The sequence below is a fragment of the Siniperca chuatsi genome, linkage group LG14 (genome assembly GCF_020085105.1).
Source record: "Siniperca chuatsi isolate FFG_IHB_CAS linkage group LG14, ASM2008510v1, whole genome shotgun sequence".
NCBI classification, from domain to species: Eukaryota; Metazoa; Chordata; class Actinopteri; order Centrarchiformes; family Sinipercidae; genus Siniperca; species Siniperca chuatsi.
The window spans coordinates 17,990,605-18,005,701 of NC_058055.1; the positions used below are offsets into that span (position 1 = coordinate 17,990,605).

At 41.0% G+C, this 15,097-nt stretch overlaps 1 protein-coding gene across 2 annotated transcripts in view; it reads right to left on the reverse strand.

Moving 5' to 3' along the window:
* Window positions 1-1,138: 1,138 nt before the first annotated feature.
* The window catches only part of kctd16b (potassium channel tetramerization domain containing 16b), an 87,509-nt gene continuing 73,550 nt past the window's right edge, over window positions 1,139-15,097 (reverse strand). Inside the window, exons 1-2 of one of the 2 annotated variants that reach the window (XR_006380724.1) lie at window positions 10,861-10,921; window positions 7,073-7,210 (exon numbers count right to left, since the gene is read on the reverse strand). Coding sequence is in view for 1 of the 2 variants with exons in the window: in XM_044223166.1 (XP_044079101.1) it covers window positions 6,747-7,210 (464 nt within the window). In the remaining variant the exon portion in view is untranslated. Of the gene's footprint in view, window positions 7,211-10,860; window positions 10,922-15,097 lie in introns of those variants that run through there. The other variant, XM_044223166.1, reaches the window with a different exon arrangement.

Genomic DNA, 15,097 nt, shown 5'->3' on the forward strand with positions numbered 1-15,097 from the left:
TCATTTCTTGTACTTGAAAACACTATGGTGACAGGTAACATGTGAACTTAGTAGTGTGTGACTATATAATGTGGATGTAAGACACAGCTTGTGTTTTTGTGTACTTTACACACGTGTTATTTCCAACCCTGCCTCGCTCATCTGCCCAGCAGACAGCACTCTGTCAAGCTTTCCTGTTCCTGCAGGTCACCTGATTCAACGCCTGCACAGCTGCCTCTCTTTTCCTCATTAGCCTCTGTGTACATACAGTGGGCAGTTTACCCTTTTGTTTGTCAAATTGTTCAACTTGCCTTAGCACTTTAGCTGTTGGTTTAATGCTTGATTACCTGTTCTTGCCTCACCTTCTGTCTGTTTCCTGCCAGCCTTTCGTTTTTTCTGTCCTTCTTACTGTCAGCTTGTTGCCAACTGTAAGCCTGCCTGACCGTAAAGTGAAGGCTCTTATCTGTACCTGTTTCATCTAGACAGTCTGCTTGTGGGTCCAAGTTCTGTCATAACTTGGGGCAGAAGAAGAATGCCACGCTCAATCAATGATACATGTTATGTATAAAGAACACATTATACTGGGCTTTATATTAACTGTGGAATATTAATTCATGGCAGTGTTTTGTCCACTCATTCACTTCTCTATAGAGTACACAAGTTTACTCTATAGTGAGCGGTAAATTGAGATTTCAGATGCTTTGAATCATCGTCACTTTGTGTCATCACTGATATTTGTGGAGTCCTGTATACAATGGGAAGCATTGCCTTGAGAGATAATGAGCATAAAATAGTGCACATGCCATCACCTTTTTTCATTTCATTTTGGGAATTTTTGAGGCAGTGCATATTTCACACAATTTCACACTATAAAATGGATTGAAAGTAAATATAGTACTATAGTAAAGTATATAAATATGGTACTATAGTACTATGTACACTATATTTGCAGTAAATAGAAAGTGATTTTGGACACAGCCCACAACTCACCTTTCCTTCCTGCACCTGTATAACAAAAATATAAAAAATATATTCCTGTAGATTGCAGTACCGCAAGTCATCATCAATGTCAATACTAATGTTATTTTATTTCATGAAATGAGCACACACTGAACTCATAAAAAAGCCAATAAGAAGTGAGAATAAATACAAGTCTTAGTCGCTGTACAGAATGTCTTGTTTATTTGTTTTTGTCATACATTTTCAAAATTACTATATGCTTTGTATCTAAAGACTCTCAGATGAATTGTACTGTCTCTAAAGGCAGACGTAGTAACACCTGGAATACAGGGCAACTCTCACCACGGATGTTTGGCTATTGACAACATTCAATTTAATTTATGGAAGTAAATCTATGTATCATTTTAAGACCAGAAAAACTTTGACAGGTTTTCATAATTCCACAATTACCAAAATAGTATTTAATTAATATTGTCTGAATGATTCATGATGAAACAAGTATTTCCATGAACTAAGTTATTTTGCCCCTGGTGAGAATCACTCTGTTTTTCAGGAGCTCGGTCACACTGCAGAGTTGACTTTTTATTTGATAATGTTATACACCTGTGGAGGAACAGCAGACACTATCAACACATTTGTGCTTATCTTTTTTTCTTTTTTTGCAAGTTTTCTTTTTTCTGTTAAATATCTGTTTTTGACATAATCTTTTTCACAAGAACAGACTAAGTTAAATCTGTTATAAGTTTTGTATATCAACATGCTCACAATGTTTCTGAACCATTTTTTCTTTTTCTTTTTAGTGTCAGAACAACAATAATCAAAACAGACGCCCTTTTGTTTCAAACAGTATTTGCCAGGTCTACCTTGGTGGTATCAGGATAATGTGATTTTCTTCGTGGTTCGCAAGCTCATCAAAGGCAGGAGGAAAATAACAGGGCCTGCCGTCATGTACGCAGGCTTTACTTGCAGGGCATGACTATAACTTCAGGAGAGAAAATCACAGACTGTAGTCGGGCACTCCAAAACGACATAAATTGACAAACTTAACATCAATTCACAGTCTCTCTTCCTTTTCATACATCACATTTGACTTAAAACAATATTGCAGTCATTTATCAAGATTTACATCATCTGTTGTTCTTTTCAGGCCCAAATAACTGAATATCATCTCATGTGCTCTGAAGGTGAAAACTGGTCAGCTTTATCTGCAGTCTTTCGCTCTCATGACAGACACACTGTGGCTGTGTTGTGCATGTAAGGTGATTATAGCATATTTATCTCTTTTTCAAATACTTATTTGTGTTTCTTTATTAACTTTATACATTGTGCAAAAAACAGCTGTAGTCTACTCTAGAAGGCCACCGGGTGTCTTGATATTCATTTTGTCTTTTCAGCGGAATTTCTAATCATCTCTTATGACAAATCTGTGTTTGAAAATGCTCTCAGATAGATTGACTGATCGACCTTGTTGTTGAATCATCTCAAAGTAAACAAACACAACACATTTATAAAATGGCAGGCAAAGTCAAGCAAACACGATCCCTAATATCAGCTTGTTTTCTCGCCTAAACTGGGCTGAATATGACAGCACAAGACTAACTACTGCAGATGTCAAAAATAACTATGCAAAAAGCTATGCAACAATTCTCTCTCGACAATCAGAGACTTTCACCTTTAACATGAATCATTTTTGCACCAGTTTATTCAGACTGTTTACTGTGTTTGGATTGTTTGGCCAGATAATAATTGTACCAGCAACTGAAAACACATGTTTTATGGGGAAAAGGAGTAGAATCTTGATAGAGTATCTTAAGTCAGCATGCTGTTTTCAGAAAGCTTAACAAACAAAAATCAACACAAGGCAAACTATTGTCTAGTCTAATGCTCAAATTCATCTATTTCCTCCTGTATTTATTAGATGTAGGAAACATATATGTGACTTTTAATCATAAGTCTTTATTGTTTGTAACTGGTCAATGTGAACCTACTGTACTGTATACAATTCAACAACAAAAATGTGTGAAAAGGTGAACATTTTTCATTTTTCCTTTGGTTCAGACCAGGAAAACTAACGGGGAATACAATACCTGTACAATTATTTGAGTCTTTACTCCAGCACATGCGATTTGAAATGAAACAGACTGTGATGTTAAAGTTCTGATTGTCAGCTCAAGTTAACTTGAGAGTGTTTACATCTACACAAGATAACAGGTTGGGAAATGCAGAAATGTGGCCCCCAAATGAAGTTGTCTTATTCAATATTTGGTTGCAAATCCTTTGCAGTCAATGCCGCCCACTCTGCTAGCCCTATACTGCAGCTGTCACTCATTGCTGGTTTTAGGGGCTTTTTGCATTTAGTTGGGTATTCAGCATTAAACACACGATCAGTTGGATTGAGGTGAAGTCACTGGCCATAAAAACTCCTGTTTCCTTGCCTGTATGTTTAGAATCATTGACCTGCTGTATTGTCTTATAATTGTTGGGGGGGGGACTATGAATCCTACACTATTCAACTTATACCTGTATGGATGTAATTACCCTCAAACTCTGTTAGTAGTTGAAAGTCAGCACTTTCACCTCATAGTCATTGTTTCACCACTTCAAATCCAATGTTCTGGAGTACAGATCCAAAACTACAAAAAACATATCACTATCCTAACACTTTCTGACTCCACTGTACAGTAACAAAAGCTTCAGGGTTACAGCTGCTGAACACTTTGTACCTTTTTGAGTTTTGAACAAACTTTTCTTTTGGATGCTTTTTTTAAGGCCTGAACACACATTTTTAAATCTATTGATTGCAATTCAGCATTGCTGAAATGTCTTAGTCACCAGAGCCTGCCTCTGTGGCACTGTCAGACAAATGTGCTGATAGTCTTTTTATGACACTGTTGTCTTGAAAAGTGAGTAGCTTATCATAGTGGTAAATATATAATATGTAATAAGTATGTATTATATTTTCCCTCATCCCTGATGGCCCAACAGATGATAAAACAAGAATGGCTGTATTACATTAGCGTCAGTCTACTGCATCACTAAGAACAGCGTAGCAGCCACACCTCATGGATTTGCATGTTATATACAGAGAGTATAATACATTATTCTGGTTAGGTATGATTTATGGTGTGTATTTACATATGATATGTAGTCTGGATTAACATATTAATTCAACTGATAAGATAAATTACTTTAAAATGAAAATGTAATATTCCAGTAATGTAGAAAAATAAGTCATATTCATTGTATTGACATGAGGAAAATGGTTGGTTTGTATCTAGCACCTATTGCAACCATGTTACTTTATACTATAATAAACCTGCAACAGACATATACGGGCACCACTGAATATAACTTTCTTACTACCCATGAACCACTTCTCTCACAGTAAATACATTTTATGGGCAACATGGGCAAGGGTATTTGATAATCTATGAATTTAAAAGCCTTTAAATAGAAAAATAAGTATAATAGAACATATTCTTTAATTATCAATTTCTATTAACATATCAGGGATATTTTTAAATAAACTGATCTTTGAATAAGTTTGTACTATGCATATGCCATTCTCATTTGTGTGTGCTTTTAATTCTTTATATTTTGTGCTTTGTAAAAGCTATGATTGTTTATAAAGCCCACTCCTCTGCACTTTCATGAGCTGCAATAGCAAATAATGACAAGTTTTAATGAAGTTCCTCTGTGAAAATGCTTTCTGCTGTCTCCTCTCTTTTTATTATTCTACTACCAAGGTCATTCTGAACTTTCATCTATACAAGTCAGTTCATCAATATTTATAACTCCCTAACCCAAACTACATCTTTCATCACAGCTGTCTATCACACTATTCATAAATACCTTGTTTTTTACCTGAAGCTGTTATTCAGCCATTTACCAATCTTATCAGCTACTTCCTCTTATGGAAACTTAAACTACATCTGATCAAATTTGTCTCATACATTGGACATGATCAGTGTTTGGAAGCTTCCTTTTACAGTACATTGACAGCATGCTTTTAATTTGCCCCTCAACACTGAAGTTAGTACCAATAAAAGATTTGAACATCTTGAACTCTAATTCTCACTGCATCATATATTTGTTTCCTTTCTCATTTTAACTGTTGTTTTAACAATCCACTGTACTATATGTTGAATCTTTTTTTATATATATATGTTCTCTCTTTTACATATGTCTCTCCTAAAACAGAGAATGTGATGTCAATAACACTACCTGTTCAAATAAACAATCAACTAATCTGACAATGACTGCGTTGAATGGCATTTATAATATTTAAGTTTACCATCATAACTCTAAAAAGACCACTGAATGTTTGTGTGCTTTTGCCATTAACGGTGGTCAATAATTGAATTTGCACCCTGAAATAATTTCTATATCATTCTGTCAGTAACATGTCATCCAGCAAGTAATAACTATCAACCTCCTGGGGAAATTAAATTGTGTTATTGAATTGCGCTCTTTTAAAAGAGCTGTCTGACATCTTGGTTCCTGTAACTACATCACAATAGGTTATATCCCGTTGACCCGGGCTTCATTAATAACTGTAAACAAGAACCACATCTATCAGCTCTATCACCGGACCGTATCATCAATAACTATTGATCACTGTGTCAACAGTCAGGGTTGAAAGCATCTGTCTGTGTTGACGAGGTTAGCCTGTGTAGCAATCCTGTCCCATTCTGTCTGTATGTACTGTAGGTGTCGTATTGAGCTTGGTTTAAATGACCTCATGACTGATCGCTCTGCGTGTTTGTATGTGGGAATGAATGTATGTGAGTTGAGTGTCCTGTTCATTTTGTTGTTGTAATTTGCCAAAATGCCTATTATCTACAGTAAATGGAAAAGTGTGTGTGTGTAGGTGTGTTAAATCAGGACTTTTCTTCATTGAGCCTCTGTATTTCCCCATGGTTTGACCATCAAATCAAATCCTTCACCGTTTCTCTTGTCCTTCACACAGTAACCTGGGTATCGCTACAAATCTAGCCAAAAATCGGCAAAAATCTATGCAATGCAGGACAGTTTGATTCCCTTGGGGTGCGTCTGCAATATAACTGACAATACATGAAGAAAATGAATTGTAGTGCTGATGAAATTGTACCTCCTCCTGCCTCAGAAGTCCCCAAATGTTGCTTAAAAGTAAAGTAATCATCCTAGCTGTGTACGCCAAACTGGCAGCACAGAGCTCTGGGTGTATTTATAGTGAGAGCACTGTCGGGACAGCATGAATTATTAATGGGTCCTGATGCAGATTTATCTGTGACCTCTAGGCCACCTGGGTGCGAACACACACAAACACACACATAAACACACACATTCACATACTAAATCAGTGTTTGTCTTTGTGGTTTTTCAGTGAAATGATGACAGATGACAGTGTGTGCAGTCCAGTGACCCTCAGTAACCCCTAGTGAAGCCATTAGCAAGCCTTCGGTTGGTTGATGAGTTCATAGAGGATGTCTTTCGCCCACTTAGATTCTCCTCAGGGATAAATTATTCAAAGCTCTGAGGCATTCAGCAAGGTACAGCACATACTTACAGTGCATACAGTAGGCCTAAACTACATACATACACATACGTATTACATATGTCAATAAGGGAACAGTCTGGTTTTAATGCTTCTTACTAGCTTCTGTGTAGACTTACACAACCTACTGGTATAAAGGTGAAGTTTCCCCCAGAAACTGGAATCAAACAAGTTTAGTGTTATTTCCCTTTTGCTGCAAAAGTCAAGATCGAAAAACATGTAAACTGATCCTTGGCCTCATGTGTCAGCTCCCTCTGTCCTGTTTCCTGGCTCAGAGGCGATATTTTCTCAGCAGGTCGGCCTGCCACATGTACTTCCTCTCAGGGAACCTCTCTGGGATCTTGATCTTGCGGAAGTCTTGAATGCACTTTTCCAGCTCTTCCTCGACCGTCGGCTTCTCTTTCGCCGGCCTTTTCTTGCAGGTGCTGGTGTCGCGGGAGCTTGCCGTAAGCGTGCGTAGCAAGTCACTCTTCCGCCGCTGTTCGGACTGCTGGAGCATGGCGATGGGGCCCTTTTTTGGCGGCCTGTCCAGGGTTTGGACATTGGCGTGGGGGTGTGACTGGCGGTTGATCGGGCCGCAAATGACTGTTCCCTGGGGAGAGCTTGCTTCTGACTGGCTCTCAGAGCTGGAGGTGGAGAGCTCATTGAAGGAGGTGCCGCTCTCGCCCTCGCCGTCACCCTTGTGGTTCTTGCAGCAGCAGTCACATGGAGGAGAGGACCAACGTGATGGACCACCTGGAAAGAGATAGAGGGAGCTAACATTAGAGTCTATGCAGAGATATTTTTTCCATGTTTTCTTTCTTTCAGGGCCAATCATCATGAAGAGAAAAACAAGACAGTGACACAAATTAGTCAGACAGGGAAAAAAAGGCAAAGTAAGAAGCACTGAAGCCAGACAAAGAAGAGAATTCAGCTAATGCCCAATGGCTATCACCTAGAACAAAGTGACATGGCATCAGGGACAACTGGCTTGTTTCCAGTCTAATCATGGACGTGAGCTGGCTGACTGTGTGGCAAACCTGTATTGTTCAGAGAACTACCCTGATAGATCCATGCTGTCACATGAAACAAGTGGAATAGTTTAAACCACTTGCAAAGACAAAATGAAGGTCCAGATTTACATGCTGTAAATGTATTCATAGGAAAACACTGAAGGCAATGCTTTTGAACTGCCACTGCGGTACAAATGGAAAAATAATTTTGCAAAGATTTTTAACTCCACAAGGAGAAATGGTAGCAATATTGATACAGACAAACAATGTGGCAAACTGGAGTCTGTCAATTTTAAGATGAATAGAGGTCAAACTGTATAAATACTGTCTGTCCAGCTTGATTTGTCCGAAGCCTGCTGTCCTGTTCACCAGCCACTTTATTAATCTCTAACTGCAGTTCTTAGCAAGGACTATAAAACTCTGGAACAATACACATTCATGCTGAGATCCAACACTGAAAACCACTTTCAAATCAAAATCATTAGAAGAATTGTGTTAGACCAATAATCGGTGTGATTCATTTGAAACTTAAAATTGAATGAAATGTGAAATGAAATGAATGTTTTGCAGGTCAAAAGATGTCTAGGTTACATATCGTTTCAGCAGCATTCAAATGACTACATTTCAATGTATTGCGGGTCCTAACTGCAAATCATCAAATCAGTGCTTACTTGGCAAACAAGCTGATTTAGGTTAGCAGTAAAAACACCTTCTGGAGTATTTTTCATCCCCCTCTAAAATGTTTTGAAATTCTATGCAATGCTTAGAAATTAAAGTGGTACAGGTCAGAGGGGAGTTTCAATTGAACTGCTTTTCTCTCAAACACACGATCAGTAGAGTAGAGTACCACAGTTGTTTTCACCTGACCTGGAGCTTACACTGAACAGGAATTTGTGCCAAAAAAGTAGCAGAGTTCCTCAGTATTGATGAGGTTGAGGCAGCTGCCCAGTAGCTGTGGTCTCGACCAATAACAAGACAAAAGCAGTGATTTGCAATCATCGCTGAAAAGAATCGATTGCCCAGTCTAACCTCTGTGTGAGAGTACAGTAGGCCGAAAGACTCAGAGGAACCAGAGCAGCACCACACCTCTCACTGCAGGAAGCAGCCATTTATTTTTCATGCTAACCTCCTGAATAATTGAAGTGGTATCTGTGGCTGATGGACTCATCTCTGTTTAGTGAGGAGAGAGATCAAAACCCTTGAGACACACACACACATGCAACACTCCCTCCCTTTCTGATTTCGAGCCCCGCCCCTCACCATCAACACTACCACACACACAAGCACAGGCTTCCGCATCAAGTTCAATAGTACCATTACTTATTTTCATATGCTGCTGAGCATTTTGCTTCAAACAAGATAGTACAAGACTTTAAATAACACTGCTTAAAATAAATGCCCCCCGGCTTTTACTTCCCTTTGTCCACAGCTGCATGTTTGGCTTGTTTATAGAGAGACAGCAGAAGAGAAACCAATTCATCCAAACAATATTTGTGCCTCTGAGTACCACTCATAAACAGCTACCACATATCGTAACTACATTTATGTGAGTATAAATAGAAGAAATATTGGACAGTTTTGACACTGTCTCCCACTGTTAGTATAAACTGCAGGAGGACTAATATTCAGTACAGAACTAAATATACATACATGCACACACATACACATACATGGCTGTCTACTGTATGTGAAATAAACACCCATCAAAGACAGTGACAGAAATGGAACGCAACACTCGTTCACTCATAGCAGCTCTGGATCAGCTTTCATGTGCACAAACACGTTTCTATGCACACATTCACTGGCTTCAGACATAGACAGAGAATACACTATCATACTATAATAGTGTAATCTGAATGTACACACACAAGGAGAAATGTATCAGCCTCAGATAAAAAAGATGTATTCATTTTACAGTTGCAGGCTAAAGAATGTAACCCCATGATAGGCGCAATTACGTGTCTTCCCAACCTTTGTTTAAGGACACACAATTTTATTTATGTCACTGAGTAAATAGGTAGCCCTCTGATCGATGAGATGCAGACTCGTAATTGGTGTTTTGAAAAATGGCCCCAGACTGTGGTGAATTGTTAAATCTGCCAGTAGCCAATCTGCCTGTCCAAATAAAATTAACACGATGAGACGGGCAAAGCTGCTGTAACAAATGTCTTAAAGGGCTTTGTTATGTGTGTGTGTGCAGCCTTGCATCTGTACATCTGATATATAACATTCTGATTAAACTTTGGCGTCTAGTATTTATAACCACCCCCATATAGCTCTTCATACTGTAAGTCTTGACAGTGATAAGCTGCATTAATTTACAGGTATTGGGATGGCTATTAGCCTCGCTAACACTAAATACAACCGGGCACGGATCTGATTTATCATTTTGACCAGTTGGATTTCCTGTCAAACCTTTAGCTTCATGACAAATTGGCTGGCAAATAATTCAATTGAGGACACCACTTACAGGGACTTTAAAATCCAAGCACTGATAACTGAGATTTGTAATTAGTCATTGAGTGGTGTCTCTATCCTCATCTACACAGTGATACTGTAATTACGTTCCCAAAAGGATATATCAGTGTGCAGTGTTGATGCTTCGTAGCACATTGAGGCATGTTGGTAGTAAAACCAATTTCCTCTGCTAATTGAAGTGGGAAAAAAAGTGTAAATGTGTAGATGTTCATTTTCTCATTGTTATTTACTCTGTCTGGTTATAATATTCTGCTAATTGAGGTAAAAGGAAAAAAACACTGTTTATTTCTGTATGTTTTAACTAATTTCTATCTTTCTTTATTGCTCCTCCCAGCCAAATCACTGAAGTTACTGCATCACACCATAACTCCTCTCCATTATAAGAAACCACAAAGGAAACTGTCTAATAAATTGATCCCGATCCAATGAAAGGGCCCTAAAGTTCAGGCTGTGTCTATATATACATTTATAAAATCTCAGGTAATACTGTAATAACACCACTAATTTTGCAATAAAAAATTCATTATGTCGCATGTGTCGGGCGCATGTGTCGGCGTTTTTGTGTACCCGGCAGAAGCGTCGCTAGAAACTTCGTCTTAAACCATCATAAATTGATATTTTATCGAGTTTTTAAGCCAGGTTTTCTAGGCCACACTGCTTTCCTGGCCACCGCTTTACCTATATGTTCTAACTTGGAAAAATTTTAAGCTGGCTGCAACTCCACGTGGTTTACCGGACTGCCTCCACTGCTGCTAGCTTAGCTAGGTTTGTTTTTAGCCCGGCGGCTAGGCTAGCCGGTCGGTTTTACCAAGGATTTTAAGCTTGTAGCACTTTTATGGACTTTACTGTGGACTTTAAGCTCTGAAGCACTCTCACAGACTAAATAATGGCTGAGTGTGGACCTTGTCACCTTACCGTCTCAAAGCTGAGGAAAAGTATCGCCTGTCTGGAAGCCGAGCTCAGAGAAAAAGACAAGCTCATCCTGGAGTTCTCCACCGTCGCCTCGGCCCAGGCAAAACACCTGGCGGTCCTCAGCTCCTCTGGCTGCGCAAGCCGGAATGCGACCATCCCATCTCACTCCCCGGACTGCTCCACTCCAGCACTGGACAATGATCCCACTCTTCCGTGGCTCGGCTCCATCATCACTGGCGCCCCGGAGCATGAGGCCGCTTCAGCTAAGCCTGATGACCCGTGGCTCCTCATGGGTGCGAAGCACAAAGCCATGGCCATTTCTACCCCGTGCCGAGCCCCAGTGGATGCACGGTCACTCGCCGGCGGGGGTGATGAGAAGGCTCCGGTGAGTTCGACTCCACGCCAACCGGAGCACTGGACCGTAGCCTGTAAGGACAGACATGGTGCAAAGCGCCCAACTCCTCCACCTTCACATCGGGACCTCCCGCTGGCCAACAGGTTTGACATCCTGGATACGCAGGACTTTCCTCCACTGGAGGGACGCTCCCATCTTCCAGCAGCCAAGTCTTCCTCCTCCTCTCGCCGCAAGTTACTGAAAGAGGCCGTGATCAGGAGAAGCTCTGGGGGTCTCATTCGTCCTGAGACGGCAGCGAACACCTCTGCTGAGGAGGACGCGCGCCCCTCGCCGCAGCAGTCCCCGGCCACAGCTATCCCAGGGACGGCTGATGGGACTCGGCGGGCTCCACGATCATCGACTCTGCCTCCTCTCATCCCCCCAACCACGCTGATCGTTGGAGACTCCATAGTGAGGAATATCCGTTTCGCTACGCGCCACACGCTGCTTTCCCGAGCAACGACCCCGACATCCTCGAAAAGCTCCCGGACTTCTGGCTGCACTCCCGGCGACTATCACGAAAATCATAGTCCATGTCGGCACCAATGACACCGCCCATCAGCAATCGGAGCTGACGAAAGCAGACTTCATCCGCCTCTTTGACCTGCTCAACAGCACCGGAAAGCATGCTTTCATTTCGGGTCCAATTCCTACACTGGGTCGGGGAATTGGCCGTTTTAGCAGGATCCTCAGCCTTCATACCTGGCTCCAGTCTGTCTGCAGCACCCATGACGTTGGTTTTATTCACAACTTTAACTTATTCTGGGATCGTTCTTCCTTGTTTGCACGAGATGGTCTTCACCCAAACAAGTCAGGTAGTCGCATGTTGGCGGCTAACCTGCAGCACGCTGTGCTGTCCTCCTCACGTAGACTATTTACATCACCTGTTTCCCCTAGCTCTTCTTCTTCCTCTACTCTGCCCACAATAAACAGCCACGTACTCTCTGCTGTCACTACCGCCCCCTTGTGGACTGATCATAGTGCTGCTATCTGGAGCCCGGATGCCTCTAGTGCCACCTTTAACATTCCTGTGGTAATTTCGGACAGGTCCTTAGTGCGAAACAGACACAACCGACACAGCGACAATAATAACTTAATAAAGATCCGGGCCAGAACCCGACCTCCAGTCTCAACATCAAATCTGAACCAGCACAGACTTTTTAAGATGGCTCTTCTGAATGTAAGATCCCTCTCTAACAAAACGTTTATTTTAAATGACTTTATCTCTTCCACTGAGTTAGACTTTATGTTTTTAATTGAATCCTGGCTACATCCTGGTGATCACAGTCAGCTGGCTGAATTGTGCCCTCCTGATTATGACTGCTTTAGTTGCCCTAGGGTCTGTGGTCGAGGTGGGGGCCTTGTTACTGTCGATAAGAAGCATTTTAAGTGTGACCTCATAGCTTGCAATGATTTTTCCTCCTTTGAAGTGCTCATGTTTAAACTTGGTGGCCCCCTCCCAGTCATATTTGCTATTTGCTATTATATATCGCCCCCCTAAACCAGCTGGCTCCTTCTTGTTGGAACTCCCTGAGTTTTTATCCAGTCTTGTGTTAAATTATGATAGAATTGTTCTTTGTGGTGACTTTAATATTCACGTTGATGACTCCTCTAATGCCCTTGCTGCTGCTTTTTTAAATATCACTAACTCTTTCAACTTACAACAACATGTGTCTGGCCAAACTCATTCCCGTGGCCACACCTTAGACCTAGTCTTTACTTTGGGCCTGAAAACCCCATCTGTGGAAACCAGGGACATGTTTGTATCTGATCACCTTTGCATTGTTTTCAATTGTGAATTAGAGGCTGCCAGTTCTGTCTTATCCCGCTCTAAGTACACACGCGCGTCCTTAATGAGCATAGTGCCTCAAAATTCTGTACACGGTTCAATCCTCCGGGCAGTGTGTTCCCGATTCCTCCAACACCAACGATTTGGTTGATTATTTTAACTACCAGTGTTCTTCAACCTTAGATCTCATAGCTCCTCTTAAAAATAGACAAAACTCAAAGACTAGAAAACAGCCATGGTTAAATGACAGTATTCGAAGCTGTAAAAAGAATTGCAGAAGAGCAGAACGCAGATGGAAGAAATCACGTCTCCAGGTCCACTTTGTGGCCATGAAAGAGTTATTACGCCTTTATAATAGGATGGTGAAGGATGCAAGAACATGCCATTTCTCTGCACTTATCTCTGCCCATCAGCACAACCCCAGATTCCTGTTTAAGACTGTGGATCAGTTAGTTAACCCTGCCTCTCCTTGTGCCCCTGCTGAGTGTGATGCTGATTGTGAAAAGTTTCTTTTGCACTTTGCTGGTAAGGTGGAGTTAATAAGATCTGATATCACCCCAATCCTGCCTTTTTAGATGTGGATCACCCGCTCAGGGCTTCTTTGAGCAATTTTTCTGCTGTTACTCTGCCCGAACTTGCAGACATCATGTCTCTTATGAGAGTATCCTCCAGCCCTCTGGACAAAATCCCAACTAGGTTTCTATTGGAAGTTATGGATTGTATTGCGCCCCTTTTACAAATCATTTTTAACAGCTCGCTGTCTACTGGCTGCGTCCCTGATTTCTTTAAAACAGCTTGTGTCCAGCCAGTCTTAAAAAAACCTGGGCTTGATCCCACCCTCCTGGATAACTACCGCCCAATATCCAAATTGCCTTTTATTTCGAAGATTCTCGAAAAACTTGTATCTAAGCAGCTCCTTGCTGCTGTGGAAAACAATAATACCTTTGAAAAGTTCCAATCTGGCTTTCGTCAACACCACAGCACTGAGACAGCCCTTCTCAAAGTCACTAATGACCTTTTAATGAATGCAGACGCAGGCATGTGTTCAATTCTTGTGCTGTTGGACATAAGTGCTGCCTTTGATACAATTGATCATGGCATTCTTTTAGACAGACTGAGGCACTGGGTGGGCATATGTGGAACTGCACTAGACTGGTTCGCATCTTACCTGTCCAATAGGAAATTCTGTGTTAGCATTAATAACTTCAAGTCATCCTTTTCCCATATCAAGTATGGTGTGCCTCAAGGTTCAATTCTGGGACCAATATTGTTCTCCTTATACATGCTTCCCTTGGGTGATGTAATCCGCAGACATGGTATTTCTTTTCATTGTTATGCGGATGACACACAGTTGTACCTCCCTGTCAAGCCCACTGACCTTAGTATGCTGAGTTCTCTGCAGGACTGCCTGTCTGACATAAAAAATTGGATGTCGATAAATTTTCTTCAGCTCAACTCAAATAAAACTGAAATCCTTGTTATTGGGCCCCAACACATCACTAAACAAATACTGCCATCCACTGGTAACCTGTCACAACATATCAAGCCTGTTGCACGAAATCTTGGTGTCCTGTTTGATAGCAATTTATGTTTTGAGCAACATATCACTAAGCTTGTCCAATCATGCTTCTATCACCTCAGAAACATTGCAAAAATACGATCTATTTTAAATCTTAGTGATGCAGAAACTGTTGTGCATGCTTTTATCTCCTCACGCCTTGATTATTGTAACAGCCTGTTCACTTGTCTTAATCAAAAGCTCTGACACGACTGCAGACTGTACAAAACTCAGCTGCTAGGCTGTTAACCAGGACCAAGAAGTATGACCACATAACACCTGTTTTAGCCTCTTTACACTGGCTCCCTGTTGGTTTTAGGATTGATTTTAAGATCTTGTTGATTACTTTTAAGGCTCTTCATGGCCTGGCCCCAGATTATATTTTAGACCTTGTAATCCCTTATGAACCTTCATGTAGTTTGAGATCTTCGGGCAGGGGTCTCCTGTCTGTTCCTGAGTCCAGGATGAAAACTAAGGGGGACAGAGCTTTTGCTATCAG